Raw genomic sequence first — 17,317 nt, forward strand, 5'->3', positions numbered from 1 at the left:
TTGTTAAAATACTTGTTTGAAATTCTTTCATAATGTAAATGTAGAAGTAGCAGAAAGCAAGAAAGGCTTGAAAGAGTGCAAGACTGACATTGTAGATACTGAAGATAATACAAACAAAATGAAAGTACTAATTTTAAATTGGAAAAGTAAAAAACCCAACCAATATTATATTAAATTCTGTGCAGCTTTCTTTTAGGTGCCACAACATGCTCAGTCTACCTCTTATCTGGGACAGACCTTGTGAAATCTCCACTGAACTACAGCATGTAACAAGCAAGATCACTAACAAGTTTCCATTGATAATTTTTCTGCCAATACTTACATTTATTAAAGAGTTCTCTCAGACCTCAGACTTGTGTACCTCAGCAAGGATTTCCCAACAACTGTTCTGTCTAGAATTACATTATTCTCACATAAATCTACTTTTCTTCACTAGGTAGTAAGTGGTTGAGCTACTAGTGGCTGTTACTCTTAACTTTTCATGTACCAATTTATTGACCTGAGTGATTGCTGCCAACCACATAGGAGTTAAGGTTTTTATGGATTCAGTAAGAGAAAGGTTTAAAAACATAAAGCTTCTCTCATGCATAACCAGCCACATGCATCCTGCTGCAAATAAATTGCTCAAGAATCACTGAGCCTCAAAGGGAGTAAAAATGTAAGTGTGTAGCAGAATAATATCCACTGCTTCATAATTATATAATTTAATAGAAACCTATTTAATTCAAAATCAGACATGCTGCATGGAGCATAATCTTAGAAATCCCTGTCCCACTTCATTGAGAAGTGACTGGTACCTATTCATTCACTGAGCAGTGAATTCAACCCTGCACAGTGTCACAGATTCATCAATCAGCCTGGTCCCCGGCAGTTCCCTGGATTGCTGCTTTTTCTTGGGAAGCAGTAGCTGTGGTCTGGATACCCTCTGGCAAATGATTGCATTAACCCAAGGCCTTTCATTTCTTTTGTAAGACAAGATATTGTCTCCTACCTTCGGGCTGTGGGCTGTGAACTGTCAGGGGACATAAATGGATGCCTTGCTATTTTCAGAATATCCTAATGTTAACTCTAGGCAGCTTTCTGCTCTGCATGTTGCCTGATTTGGCTTCTGTCTAAGGAGCTTATCTCTCCCCAGGAACGCACAGAGAATCGAGTGTCTCAGATAGGGTCCTGCAGTCTGTTCCTAGGGCTCAACAGCTTTAATGCTAACACTGAAAAGTCTTTATCTCACCTACCTGTAGGAAAACATGTGAATAATCACTTAAATTCATTAAATCTAGGATGATGTCTAAGACTAAAAAATTGTTACAAAATATTCTTTTTATTCATTGCCTCAAGTTTATTTTATTATAGATAAGCTTTAAGGGAAAATAAGATACTTTTGTTCTTGCTCATATATTTTCCGTTTTTTCAAAAACAAGTTTAGGAGTCTGGAGGAGGAGATAATGTCATGCCCACTATGTTCCATAGTGATAGCTGTGGTGGAATACATTGGAAAACAAGCTTCTCTACAGTTAAGTTGCTGAAAAGCTTTCTTGATTTCAGACCTACATAACCAGAGAGTGTACCTACACTTTTTCCAGTTCACCTGGCTGTGCTTCCACTGCCTGTGCATTTCCTTCTTGCCCTTTAGTTTGACCAGCAGGTCTCAACTCAGCCATGGTGTTGTCTTGCCTTTCTTTACTGATTTCTTGCACCTGTGGATTGCCAGATATTGAGTTTTATGGGAAGTGTCCTGAAAGATCTATCAGCCTGTTCTCCTTCCTTGTCCCTGAGGACACATTCCCAGGGGGTTCTACTAATTAATTCCTTGATTGGAGATTTGTTTTCCTAAAATTCAAGGTCCCAACTTTACTCTTTGCGTGACCCATATCCCTCAGGACTGTGAACTCCACCAATGCATGAGAAACCTGTTCTAGTGGGAAGTGTCCCTGACTTTGGCAGAGGGTTGGAACTAGATGATCTTGAATGTTTCTTTCAACCCAAACCATTCTATGGTTCTATGATTCTGTAATTCTATGATTCTATGATTCTATGACCACTGAAGTGCAGGCTGCTTTCAATCTTGATGTCAGTGGTTAGCTCACTAACTTTTGTTGGTGACCATCAGATCCAGTATTCCATCCTCTCTAGTAGGGCTGCTTGTTACCTGGCTCAAGAAGTTATCTTCCATGCACTCCAGGAGTTTTCTGGATTGGTTACAGTTTGCTATGATAAATTTTTAGTATATGTTGGAGTGACTGAAGTCCTCCAGCAGGACAAGAGCCTGTAAGCGCAATGCTTCCCATAGCTGGAGCAAGAAGCCTTTTTTAACAGGCTCTCTTTGATCAAGTGGCCTGGAGCAGGCACCAAGAACCAGGCTCCCTTTGTTGACTCAGTCTCCAGTTCTTACCTGTAAGCTTTTAACATGTTTGCGGCTGTTCTTCAGAAACAGCTCTTTTCAGAGTATCCATTTATTGATGTAGAGAGCAATGCCTCCACCCCTCCATTGCCTGTCCCTTCTGAACAGCCTGTGGCCACTGATAGCCACACTCTAGTCAGGGGACTCATTCCACCAAGTTTCAGTAATGGCAAGTAGGTCTCAGTTTTCCAGAGGCACAGTGGCTTCCAGCTCCTGCCTGTTGCCCACACTGTGTGCACTGGGCTGTCAGCTGTGCCACCTGCTTAGAGGAATAACCCTTGATTCTTTTGAGATATTTCAGTGGTGTTTCTCTCTTGGCTTCTGTTACCTCAGGAGCCCCTGACTCATCTTCTGAAGACTTCAACTGCACTGCAGTGTAGCCAGCATGTCTCAATGCATTCTCATTAGATTCCATAACATAGAAGAAGGAAACCTCTCTGCTCCACAGTAGTCACAGCTATTGTATATTGAACTATAAACGACTTTAATGAAGTTAGAAGTGGGAAATGATTAGCTGTGGATGGATAATGTATATTGGGATTCATGTGGATTAAGTTAATTTTAAAAATTCATTATTTCCATGAGTATATTTACATCAGCTTTCAGTCAGAGAAATTGTTATATTCAATTTCTGCTTACATTTGGAGATACTGCATGAACTGCCAGTGAGTTTCAGTCACTGATATGATATAGCAACACTGGCATGTTTCCAGAAGGACCTCTGGTTAATGGGCATTGGATCGAATCCTTCCACTTCCAGTATTTAGGTTTCATGGAATATAATTGAGTTGACAGTATTGTTAAATAAAAGAAAATTATTTAAGCCAGATATTTATATATCCATAAAGATGTTAAATATTTTTATCCATGTTATTGATTTTAAACCACTGTTTGGTGAAAATATTTTCAAATCATAGAAATTATGCATACCACAGATACAATTCTGTCTGTTAATAGAATTTTACATTGATATTTCCTCTGAAGTAGACTTGAAAATTGAATTTCAGCTTCCAAATAAAAGTGAATACCTACAGGCTTTTTACATTTTTGCACCATGACTATTTTTAAGGTTATTCTGTATTTTTCATATTTGGCAAGAAAAGTACTGCGGTCTGAGCACAGAACTGGTTCCCAAGAGGATCTGTGTTTATTTTTTCACTTTGCTGCAGATTTCCTATATATCTTCCACTGTACTTTTACTTACCCATATTACAAAAGACTGAATAGATCCTTCAAAGGTTTACTGTGATACAAATCATGCAGAAGATGCTAAGCAGATGGCTCAAAAAACCTACAAGTCAGACTGATCCCCTATTTTACCTAAAAAATTCAAGTGACACAAGAAGAAAATATTACTTATATAAATGCAACATGCAAAAGCCTGGGTAATAACAAGAACCACACCAATATTTAAAAATGAGATTTTGTAAACCAAGGAAGTGACAATGGCCTATTTGTGTTCTGTTTCTGAAACAGCAACACTACATGGAATATGTTTTTTAATTAAAGATACAGAAAACCATCTGTCCCTATAAAATTTGCACTATAAAATAATACTTATTTTACTATCTATTACAGAATTTTCAGCAGTAAAATTTAAAAGACTGTACAGACAAATATTTATTTCTCTATTTTACAGAAAGATAAGTGAGGATTTTTGCAAGAAATTCCATCATTAGTTCAAGAATGGTGAAATACAAATAGCCTCAACCTTAAAAAAAATCTAAGATGAACATTATACAAGGCTTCTGGCAGCAGACTACCTACCTGATTTGTCTAAGAAAATGGAGAGAAATAATACTATTGCCGAAACTAAACATAAAAACTTTTAATCAAACAAGAACTAGAAGTCCAATATTCTACTCAGTGAATTGAAAAGTCTCTGCTACCAGGTCCCATAAAGTTTACCAGTTCTTGGTTGACTTTCAACAGCTGATCTTATTTCCTAAAGCAAAGCCTGAGACACAGGATATTGGAGAGTTTGGAACTGTCACCTAGATTTGTGGGGCTTGGAAGATCATGTCAACAGTTTGAAGTGATTTGAAAATTTTAATGATTACCTCTCCTGTTTTCAACAAATTTCATCAGCTTGCTGCCTCTGAGGACCCACACACCTGACTCTTCCCTACATGACTATTTCTGCCCTGTCAACGGGTCTCTTGTGTTCCTAATGGATGTATTCCCTCTTTCCCATGAGATTTTGTAATCACTTTCTCATGCTCATTCCAATATGAAGTCTCTTCTTCATTTTAACTACCAAAGGTCAGCCACCACCTTAAGTCCAAACTGACTCAGGGAAATTAGGATATTTCCTGTCCACCATCAGTTTTCACCTATGCCTACACCAAAGCCTTGCTCACCTGAGTAGCCCTGTCTGATAATTTAATCGTATTTCTCCATGGGTAACACCAAAGTTAGTGATTCATTGCAGCAATAACAAACTTTTCCAATGAAAAGCATGATTAAATAACAGAGTACATTGTCATAGGGAGATGAGTGTCTACTAAACCTCTCTAACAGTCCTGAAGTAAAAATAACTCAGTCAATTAAAAAGTGGAATTCCCCTATTCTTCATCCTTTGCTTTTCTTGGAAGAGCTTCTGTATCATGAGTAGAAAAAACACACGTATCTGCAGGCTAAAATTACTACTGTTCAAAATTCAGCATAAATATATCTGTTTTCATAAACTAATATATAGGATCATGAATTCTGGTGCCTGAAATCCCAACACATGGTTACTTTTCCTGTTCAGTTTTGGAGGATCTGAGGACATGGGTCAGAGCAGCAGTGTATCATAGCTGCACAACTCCTAGGAACATCAAACAATGTCAAGTGGGCTGGCAGAGTCACAGAGAAAGAGGAGAGATCGTGTGTCTTTTAGGATTCTCTTTCAACTCATGTTTTATAGTTCTATAAATAATTCCTAATTACATTAAGAAACATTGCACTAAAGGGAGATCTGCAAGATCTGGCTCTTCTTACTGCATGGAGATTTTACTTGTCACAATGTCAGTCACAAAGAGTCTGACAGATATTTTCATCATATTTACAGTCTCTGTGTAGTCATCTTGTGTAGATAAGAAACCTACGGATGTTCTAAAAGATGTAAATCACTTAGATACTGTTATTAAAGATTTCATATGTGGTGCAATGTTTGATTTTCTGTTTCAGTTATCATTTATGATTATATGTCGACTGATTCAGCAACCACCTTCTCATCTCAACCTTCTTTCCAGTCATCATCTGGGATAAATAGATTTTACTCTGATTTCCCAGAAAACCTCTTGGAGCTGTCTCATTTTGAAAGAGAAACAAGTATATTTGAACTTACATGTGTTCAGCATTACTCTTTTTAATAATAGATTCTTTAGACTAATAAAAAGTAGTAAAGAAAATACAAAAAGCCCAGAGAAAAACCAGACCCTTCTGAAATCACCAACTGGGAGTTATCCAGACTGAATTGAACTTTGCGTAATGTTGAGGCTGGATTTTGGAAGAACAACATGAAAATGATTTTTGATATTTTCTCAAGCAGATTTTATCATTTCATGGTTTTCTTTTTTTTCCCTCCTTTTATCCTTCTCTTCTCTTCTCTTCTCTTCTCTTCTCTTCTCTTCTCTTCTCTTCTCTTCTCTTCTCTTCTCTTCTCTTCTCTTCTCTTCTCTTCTCTTCTCTTCTCTTCTCTTCTCTTCTCTTCTCTTCTCTTCTCTTCTCTTCTCTTCTCTTTCTCTTCTTTCTCTTCTCTCTCTCTTCTTTTTTTAACTATATTAGAATATAAGACCTGGAACTTTTTTTTTTTTCATGTCTTCCAAATATACAAGGCACTGCCATAGTGAAACTGAAAATGTTCCACTTCTTCTCATTTCAATGCATTTTTTCTATTTCAGATTTTTTGATCCACTTCCCAGACTAGCTTAGAAACTTCTCTCTTTACTGTTACTATTACTTAGTGAGCTTATGTTATTTGAAACTAATGTGAATCTAGCCAGTCTACAATTATATATTTCTGCTAACAGAAAGAACATTTAATGTGGGTCATTATAAGAAACAAGCTTCCAAAATAAGACAGTATCTGTTTTGTTTGGTAAAATTATTTCAAATAACAGTTACAAAAGTTTGAAAAGGTGTGCTGTTCTGTGTTTGAGGTATTGAAAGCAAACATGGCAAATGCCTGAAAGGCACTGAGAGCAGGAGTTTGGGAATTGTGGTTTTCACCTTCAGAAGAATCATTTAAATCCTTAATGGCAGCTCCTCAGATAAAGGGAAAACAGCATTCTCTGAAGGGTGGCCAGCTGTTTAGTACTCAATAATTAGGTTTTTATTCAGCCAGCCTTCTGGAATTGCTGCTATCACAGATAGTGATGTTGGCAAGCAAAATAAAGAGTTTTTATGTCCCAGAACGCATTCCTGTAAAAATTGGTAAAATAGCACAACATAATTTTGGTTTACAAAATATCTGTTGGGCATATATTTTGTCTGGACTAGACACTAGTACATTTGTCTAGCATGAAACACAGTTTAGACTTGCATGTGGTTTATGCATAATTATTTCCAGAACTGTCACCATGTTACTCAGCTATTTTCTTTAAATATTCGAATATACTTGAGCAAAAATAATAGAGGAATTAATTTGAAACCCAAAGGGCTAACAGAGATGGATATTTTTACTTCTTTATGTTTTCACCTTTGTTTAATCCAGAAAAGTATGAATGAGATTGATTCCCCATTTCCTCAACAGAAGAGCTTCAGTTGCACAATAAGGAGACCACAGAGTGTGAGCAGATCTCTTTCTGGCCTTAATTTATATTATGGAGTAGACAGGAACCAACAGTGCAGTCAATAGCCTTCAGTTAAATTCCTTTTGATTTTTGTGGAAAAGTGAATTGGACACAGGTAGCAGAATTTATGCCTGTTACTCTACATTATTATACTGTTTGAGGGCTGTATGCCCCCTCTGATTTAATTTCTACAGGTTAGAATTACATCTCTTTTGGTTTTCTTGATCAGCAAGAAGAATTTACAATTTTAAATATTTTTCCATGTTCAGAAAATATTATATATATTGCAAAAGATCTCCTTTTTTCATAATTCCCTTCCCTTCCCTTCCCTTCCCTTCCCTTCCCTTCCCTTCCCTTCCCTTCCCTGAACTTCCCTGAACTTCCCTGAACTTCCCTGAACTTCCCTGAACTTCCCTGAACTTCCCTTCCCTGAACTTCCCTGAACTTCCCTGAACTTCCCCTCCCTGAACTTCCCTTCCCTGAAAATCCCTGAACTTCCCTTCCCCTCCCTGAACTTCCCTTCCCTTCCCAGCACTTCCCAGAACTTCCCTTCCCAGAACTTCCCTTCCCGGACTTCCCTTCCCTTCCCAGAACTTCGCTTCCCTAACAAGACATTCTCTTGCTATTTTATCATGAATAAACACAGCGGATTTCTGAAAAAGAAATCCTCTCTAAACATGAGCTTTTACATATTAAATTTTCAACAGCCTTCCAACTCCTCAACAATACGTGTTGTCCTTAGTTCAGAATAAAGATGAGAAAAAAAGATTCTGTTTTTGTTAACAAGTTCAGTCATATTAATTCATCCCCTGAGTAATACTCCTTTCCTCTGATCCATCATACATTTTTGGGCTATGTATAACTGCCCTTCAACGTTTTTCTTGATTTGACAAGGATTTGTCTCATCTTTGAGTATCTTCGACCAATGTTTAAGGCCCTACTTTTACGATGTTGTTTTTATGTTTTGTATAAATCTTGATAGCTTCTCTTTTGAGAAATTTCCCTTATTTTATATTTATTCTTTGCCTAAAACTACCTCGGAATAGGTGCTCCACCTTTCCTGATTTGGGGAAATGGCTTTCCATGGGCAGTGCCAGGCACAGCCCTGCTGGAGGCAGCAGGGCATAGAGCCATCCTTTGTGTGCAGAGGGACAGTCCTTGCTTTATGCAGGAGCCAAACTCATTCTGATTGCTTCTGAAGGAATTGTCTGCACTTGTACACCATCCACTGCTGCCCCCACAAGCCCCAGAGAGCAGGGGCACTGCTCTGTGTCCCACCTGGGCACAGTCCTGTCAGCAGAAAGAGCAAATTGCTCTCACCTCCATTTCACTGGGGAGAGGCAGGCAGCATTTTTGAGAATCATGTTACTTGAATTTAAAGATCTGCATACCAGCCTAGTTTCACATGCCTTGAATGTTTGAGTCTACAATATATCTGTTTCTCTACCGAGTCTTATGCTAATTACATATGCTGTAATAAATAATGGGATATTTTTATGGTTTTGTTTTCTTTTTCTAACATTGTACTGTCTGCTCAAATGAAGCAATTATTAAAAAATAATACAAATGACTAATTAGGTTATCCAAATTTCTTGTGTCTTCAAGTCGTTTCTCTTTCTATTTTTAATAAGCTTTTATCTTAAAACAAAGTATGAGAGAAAAATGTTATTAAGAAAATTTTTTGTGTTAAATTTCCTCAAAATAAGATTCAGCATTTTTTTGTTTTCCTCATCATTTGCACTAATTTTTTAGTTTGGAAATATCAGATGGTTTAACAGCATTTTTGGTCTTTTATTCTCATGTGCATGATTTCAGTCTTCTGCTTCTGAGGTATATCTTCTGAGATATTCTTTAGGTTTTAATGAAGAATTCAAATCTTTTTTCTATTCAATCAATTTTGGGTTCTGAATATAAAAGTTATACAGTTTTTAGCGGTTCTACTAAACATAATTAATAGATCCCTTGTTCTCAGATATGTTAGGTTTACTCTATCCTTCCATCAATGAGAAATCTTTCTGTTTTAGTTTTACAATCTTTATCCACTTCTGATGAAAATCAGCATCATATTATTGTAATTTCTCATATTTGACAAGTGAACAATGAACAATATTTATCACTCAACAGAGTCATAAGAATTTCAATAGATTCTTACCTGTAATTCTGTTTTTCATTTCCTATGTGAAATCTGTCATATTGTGAGTATGCCCGGTTTCCTTCCCAGTCCATTAATTCAATTCTTAGAGAATATTGCCTCTGACTTGTTATTGCAAAGATAAATTCATTTCCCAGCCAATGTTCACCTGATGGGCTACCAAAACCCTAGAAAAAATTGGCAAAATAACTAGATGTAATTATTGTAATTTGTAGAGTCTTTATACAATAAAGAAAACATCATTATATTTTACCTGTACATTCTAATTACAGGTCATATATTTCTTTGTTCCAGGTTGACTGTCTTCAAAATGATCCTACCAATATGTATGATGTAGGAAAGTCAAGCAGTTCAACTGGTGTTTGAAAGGCCAATTGAGGTTATCAGCTGGAAATCATTTTGCAAGTCCATGATATTAACAGCATGATACTGAATTTGCACATCATTCAGTGGGAATACTTGACACAGAAATATTCTAGAATGCATTTAATATGGTGTAAAACCTTGTTATCTAGCTCTTCTCCTAGTCACCTTGCTCTCCTCACATCTCATATCTTCAGATGATCTTATTTCTGCTTAAGCAAACAGTATCATTTTCAAACATGGAAAAATAATAATGAAAGAAAAAATATAATTAATTTTCAAAACCAATTCCTAGACATATGTCTTTATGCATCTTCCAGGTTTAAAAGTTGTTTAAATTGTAGTGAATATTTTACTACATTAAATTTAAGGTTTTATTTCATGACATCAACTTATTTATTGTATATTAGAATTATTGTTCTATTTAAACTATTAGTTCATACCTGAGAACTCTTCAGTCCATTTTACATTTTTATTTTTTTTCTCTATAAACAGAGAAAAAGAGATTCTCTTTAAAAATTATTTTCAAATATAATATTTACTTGTGAAGAACTACTACAACATGACTGTGCTTGTTCATATTTCTTAAGATAGGAAAAATGGGAACCAGAAATCCCCTGATCTGCTTACAGTGGTGTACTGAGGGTCTTTTAGAAGGTCTTGTGAAAATTTCCTAGTCAAGTTAAATGAAAGATTGGATTATTTCCAGAAAGTACATACTTTTTTAAGGGGTTAAAATCAAGAGACTTCCTTGGGACTAAAGGTTAGATAAGGAGAAATGTGTCTGGGAGACACATGGGCAAGACATCGACCTTCTCTATATAATGTTTCAGTCACTCCTAACATGAGATGAAAACACTGAAAGTAGAGCTCTCTCTCTATTTTTTTTCTTTATTGTATTGCTGTGGCTCCAGCCCTGATTAGTTGCATCTCTGGAGGATTAAATCCTGCCTCCCCAGAGGGCATGTGCTAGCACAGGTAATACTGACTCAGGCAATGCATAGGTATATCAGTTGCCAACTTCTAAAGAAAATTAGTTTTAAAAATTTTGGACCTTAAAAGTTTGATTGGTCCAAAAAATAAAAAAAATTCCTCCATTTTTTTGTTGCTCCTAGAGATAATTACAGTAGAAAGTACTTTACTCAGGATGCATTTTTGTTTACACAACCCTACCTGAGCATATATTTGATGACTCACTGATAGTAGAGGCTGAGAAGAAATGCCACATTTGGGTATGCTGAACTGAGTACACTAATATATTTTGAATAAGCATGTCTGCCTTTTGGCTCAGAGACCATCAAGAGATATTCATGGAAAAAGTGTTTCCTCTGCAAGAAATGAAATTCAGTAGACTGTGGCAAATCTCTAAGAAGTCTCAGACTGCAATGTGAGAGCATAGCATTAGTTGGCTTTTCCTTTCCTACATGTTGTTTCATTAAATCCTCTTTCTCCAGTAGGCTATTTCCTATAGAAATACTGTAAATACTGGTTGCAGGTAATACTGGTGATACCCTGTTTTGAACCCATGTGATTTCCAGTGTGAGCTGCTGCTCCTCAAGTTTGCCATTATGATACTTTCTGTTATTTCTCACTTGCTGCTTTGATAGCATTCGCATTCATATTTGGCTTCATGCATTGCTCCTAAAACACAAAAATATTTGTTCCTCACATGTATGAACCCTTTCTACAGCTGGCACACATTTCTGTAGTTATCACTGTTTTCTGGTATGCCTTTGATTCTTTCCACCTTCATGCCTTGTCTTCCTACCCTTGATTGACACACCTGGTGTCTCCTGTTTTAGTAGCTTTGGCAGTGTTATACCAGAGCAGTTAGTGGTTTGTCTCTGACATCTTTCACCACTGGTCACTGTCACTACTCTCAGAGTAAGGCAAAATATGCTCTGCATATACTACCTACCAGGAAGTTTCTCTCCCTAAAGCCAGAAAGAAGAAGTGGAGGATGGTTGTTCAGACATCAGTCAAATTATATTTTCCTGGAGTTTACATGGTTTCTTATTCACAGAGGTATTATTACTATTATTATTATTACCATTATTATTATTATCATCATCATCATCATCTTTAAGAGAGATTATTATCTTCTTTAATAGAAGGTTATCAGAAAATTCTTTCTCCCTTTTTCCCAGTGCAGGAAAGCTGAGGGGACTCCCCTTTGAACTGTTGTCTATTGAATTATATATATCTTATCTCATTTAGATTACAGCCTATTCAGGATGTGATATATGTTGTGTTTTAGCATTATATGATCCCTTATGTGTTTTACAGAAACTCCAGACACCATACATAATTATTCTGAAGTAATTTTTTTTTTCTTCAAATTTTCACCTCCTTCTCCCTTTCCACATGTGTTATTGCACTAAGATGAAAATCTATCACTAAAGTGCTTTGCTCTCTTGACCAGAGGAAATAAAGATGCAGCAACAGGGAACAAAAGATATAAAAAGAAAAATTATGAGGAAATCCACCACATTAGTTATGAAAAAGGGAATCCTACTATCAGGGGCTACAACACTGAAACTCAGATTTAGAAATGCCTAGAAAAATACTTTTTTCCTTGACAGAAGTAACTTCTTTTTAAACAAACTACTTGTTTTTATGAAAAGAAAACCAAGGAAGTAATTGGGATATAAAACATCTCTCTGAAGCATGGAATGTTCCAAAGGAGAAGCAGTGTACTTTATTAAACACCTAATATGGCTAGAAAGACATAAACAAACAAACAGGCACTCAAAGCTTGCATGGATGTAAACCAGAGAAGAGCAGTACATTTCTGTTAAGCACAGAGCTGGCAGCAATTGCTTCAAGTATAATTTTATTATGCCAAACTCAACTGTTTCCAACCTGTATTTAGTCTGCAGTTTACTGCCTATATTTCAAAGCTGAAGAAAGACTTGCGTGCATGCTGTTTTTCCCAGATACTTTGGCTGACTTAATAACTACGCAGCTCTCCTTGTTTATATCTTACTTAGACTGTCTCTACTACAAGAATACTACTACTTTGATGGGATATGTAAACTTTTGTGTACAGAAGAAAATGACATAATATTAGCCAAAAAAACCCTGAAAAACGTGATTTAATTTTATGTTTCCATTCCCAACCCTGAGGCTGGTAAAGCAAATGGTTGTGCCTGGCTCTTTTGTTTTACCTTCAGAATCCTCAGCTTTCAAAGAACATTTCAGAATTATACCTTCAAATACAATTTTTTTTTTTATTGTCTCAGAAAACTTAGGAAAACAAACTTGTGTAATTGTTATGCCCACCTCTCCTCTATATTTGTGAAATAATTTTTGAACACTTTTGAGGTTTGGTTAAAAATCACACAAACTTGAAGTTCAGTAAGATTTCAGAGAACTGGTGTCTCTGTGATGAGCTGCTGCTGGGAGAAATGCTGAAGCAGAAGCTCAGCAGTTGCCTATTCCAATTGCTACAAGCAGACACAGAGCAGCCAGCCAAGTGCAGATGCTGAGCAAATATTGCCTCAGAGATTCTTAGACATCTGGGAGAGATTGAGGGAAATAAAGGGGGAACTCAAGTTTTTACCACAGAGAATCCTAGAAAATAATAGGGTTTCAGAAGATTATCAGTAATAAGAATGGGGCTTCTATGTGGGATGCAAGAAAAAAGTCCTCAGAAAAGAAGACCTCATTAATTTTGATGTTCATGAGAGAATTCAGTAATTGTTCAGTAATTAGAATTCAGTAAAGAGAAATAAGCATTTTAGTCAGCAGACCATTTGGTTTTATACTGCTGCTCAAATCTGTGGGGCCTCAAGTGATAAGATGCCTAAAGCCTTGCCTAAGACCATGCTTGTCATTTATGGACTGATGCCTAAGATTTAGGACAAGAAATCTGGGTTTGAGAATGCCTTGGGGCAGTGTTAAAAGTTAACGTTAGGAGTGATCGATTTCAGCCCCATAGTCGTTATTAAATATATTTGTTTCCCAGTACATATATACCCTGTCAACAAACACTTCGGGTTTTACATTCAAATAGTTATAGCCAAGGCTTCCAGAATTATTTGTGTTAAAGTTTGGTGCCTAAACCCAAGGAATTACATGAGGTGATCCAAGTCATCCTCAGCTATCAATCCACTAGGAAAAGGAACATCTGCATTTCATGAATGTGTTTGCAGTTAACAACATTTTAAGACTCTCTGAAACCCGGTGGGTGTTAAACACTGTTCCAAAATTGCATTTAAAGTTACTAAGAGACACTATTTTGTCATTATCTTCTTATATTTTGTTCATTATATGTTTCCAAATAAAGAGATTAAAACTTTAAACTCTACATTTTATTCCAAAAATAATCAAATTTGCTTTTCCCTAGAAATTTGCATAATATTTTGGGATGGCTGGCAAATCAGAGACTTTAAGTTGCCAAAATAGTGCTTAATGTAATAGGAAAAAGGGTCAGTAATTTTCAAAGGTTCTCAGAGTTCTCCGTCATTTTCCTCACTAGCCCTCTATGGAAGCTGGGAGAATATAGAAGGGAAATATGCTTATATTTTCATAATATGCTTTCTTGTCTCTCCACTATTAGTCACAAAAAGGATACACAAATGTTTGCACTGACCCAGAATAGATTATTATAATGTTTCATTTTATTCTTCAAAAGCAGAAGAAAATTGTATTTTTGCTGCTGAAAATTGCATTAAGATCATATTTTGGCAAAGGCTGATCTGAAATAAGACATAAAAATCACAAATAATGAGTAAATTCTTTTATCCAGGTTTTTTCATTGAGGAATAATAATGTTTTATACTACATTGGAGCAGATTGTTCTTGTCAACATGATAGAATTGTTTTCAGAGAAAATAATAACACAATACTGAACTTTACTGACAATTGCTAATCCATTTTTGTAGTTGGATGAAGCAAAGATGTTTTCTGTTTCTGTATAACTATATCATAAATTCTGTATATTCTGATAAAATGCCCAACTCCTATGCAAAAACAAAAAAAAAAGAAAAAAACGAGAAATATTTTATTTTTTGTTTTTTATGGATTAAAGTACTTAGAACTAAGAATCAAAGATGAAAGCATATGATTTTATAATATTTATTCTAGATGACATCTGGGTTCTACATCAACTAATTTTGAATTTTAATTTGGTTATTAACAGAGTCGAAATTGCTAATGTAGCCATAAGTAGAAAGAAATAGAATTCAGTAAATAGAATTCAGTACTGGTTTTAAAAGTGCCCTTAAGAATTTACAAAGTTGATACTTACTCAAAAATAATAAGTAGGATGCAAAAGAATTTTATTAGCTTTGGCAAAATCTGTGAGGGTATTCTGCCTGAATCATGTTGCTCCAAGTTCATTAAACAATTATCTCTCTTACTTTATTTATTTTGTCTGATAATGCTCACAGGAAGTTTTGACTTTTTATAGACAAAACAAATTGAAACCAGACACAGCCAATATATCCTAGGGGTTCATCTTCTGTCAGAAAATTCAGTGAATAAAGCAGATAATAATTCAGTGTTTTACAGCAGCAGTGACTTCCCAGAAGAATAAAGAATATTCACCTCCTTTTGCCTTAGCTGTGAATGTGGAATGGATATTCTTTAAGAAGATAATTTCTAAAAAGAGTTTGTATGCTTTTTTTGTATACTTGCATATTTTCATTCCCATCACATTATATTATTCATTCTGGTAATTGAAATAATGATTTGGTTTATAGAAATTACTTCTGTTTCCTCATACGACATATGCATTAATCAATGTTGACTTAAAAGAATATTGGAAAACAATTCTAAACATCCAGATTTTTTTCCTAGGGAATCCTACCACGTATTTTTTTTGAAAGTTTTAAAAACATATATAGATTCAAGCCAGAGATACCTTCTCAAAAGACTAAAAAGAAAACAAAGCTATTGTCGGATTAAATAAAGAACTAAATATCTGTATAATCTGCCTGAAAATCTTGTTCATAATCTGCAGCAATTCTCTTGCACTTCATTCTAGACTAAATATGTTAGTAGGCATACAGAAATTAGGTTCACTTTTTACTTTTTCCTTCTCAAATACACACAGTATCAGTAGCAGCAAAATTCCCCATGAACAAAAATTACAGTGACAGAATGAAGTGCAAACCTTACACAAAGGTTACCTCTGGCTGGGCAAGGGGCCTGGACAGCTGCCTACACACATTTCCTACAAATAAAACAACCACTACACCTTCCTCAGGCCTGGATTTCAATCTAACTTCCTTACCATGAAACTGAAAATATGGGAGTACAGTAATTTCACGATTATAAGCCGCACCATTTTGACTAAAATTTTGGTCCGAACCCAAAGTGCGGCTTATAATCAGGTGCGGCTTATATATGGACAAAGAACGAAAAGTTGCTGTTTTAGTTTGGAAGACAGGTGTCTGCTGAGAAAGGCAGGAGCTTCTATTTGAAATGGAGAATGTAAACCCCCTCCCTCCAAATTATTAAAATTTTGAAATCAAGGGGCTTTCAGGCAAAAATATGGGAATTAGGAATAACAGTTCTTTTCTAGGGAAATTAAAATAGAAATACAGTACTACAAAGAAACAAACTGCAAACCCTGACAAAGTTAGAGTACAACCTGACACCCCATCAGGCAGGGTGTTGGTAGCAGTCCCATTAAATGGTGGCTGCATCCTCCTGCAGTGACAGATGTGGCTCAGTTGGAGCAGCGCTCCTGTAGAAGGTGCAGTTTCCCTCAAGAGATCCAGTGGGGATGTGGAGAAATCCGGTTTTCCTCTGGAGTCCAGTGGAGAAAGGGGCTCCCTTAGTGTCCCAAAACCTCTGTTTTTATTTTGGTAAGAAATGTTGGGCTCTTCTCCCTGGCTGGAGCAACTTCCAACAGGGTGCAGTAATTTTATCAGTCACACAGTGGGACTCAATGGGCCATTAGCAGACAATGACTCCCTGGAGGGAGGATGGGTTGTGAAAAGATAAAGAACAATGCCCTGCCTGGTTTCAATGGATGGCCCATTAGCAGAATATCTGCCGTCGAGATAAGGATCACTGCCCCCACCCTCAACAGATGGTGATGGAATAGATACCTTTTATCACACTCTGTATTGTCATGTGCGGCTTATAATCAGGTGCGGTTTATGTATGGACAAAGAATGAAAAGTTGCTGACACCCGGAGGTGTGGCTTATACTCAGTGCGGCTTATAATCGTGAAATTACTCTTATTGAGACAAATTGTGTTGAGAGCCTCTATCCCAAACCACATTTTTCACTCTAGGACAAGTGGGTCCTAAGAATGCACAGACATTTAGTATGGGTCCAAGTAAGAGCATCCCACGGGTATGTGTTACAGAAAACTGGTTTTTTGTGCTCTAAGAAAAATTAATTTTGACCTTTCTGATAACTTTCTAATAACTTTCTGATTCATTATTTGCAATGAAACAAATGGTAAATTTTAGGGCTATACATGCAAAATGTAAGAAAAAAATCTAGAAAAGATTATTTCAGGCAAAACTAAAAACTTTTGGGAAGTAGGACTTCTCCAAATGCACTGATTAATTCCAAGTAGCAAAAATGAGCATGTCTAGAAGCATAGTTGCTATAGCAAAGACCAAAAGTTTATGAGTTTGAGAGGCGATCTGAGTTTCAGC

General features: G+C 36.1%; 1 protein-coding gene across 1 annotated transcript in view; it reads right to left on the minus strand.

Moving 5' to 3' along the window:
• The window catches only part of LOC116997311 (angiopoietin-1), a 150,496-nt gene that overhangs the window by 23,302 nt on the left and 109,877 nt on the right, over positions 1-17,317 (minus strand). The window contains exon 7 of the mRNA XM_033062262.1: positions 9,332-9,498. Coding sequence (XP_032918153.1) covers positions 9,332-9,498 — 167 coding nt within the window. The remainder of the gene's footprint in view (positions 1-9,331; positions 9,499-17,317) is intronic.

Source organism: Catharus ustulatus, chromosome 1 (assembly GCF_009819885.2).
Source record: "Catharus ustulatus isolate bCatUst1 chromosome 1, bCatUst1.pri.v2, whole genome shotgun sequence".
Taxonomy (NCBI): domain Eukaryota; kingdom Metazoa; phylum Chordata; class Aves; order Passeriformes; family Turdidae; genus Catharus; species Catharus ustulatus.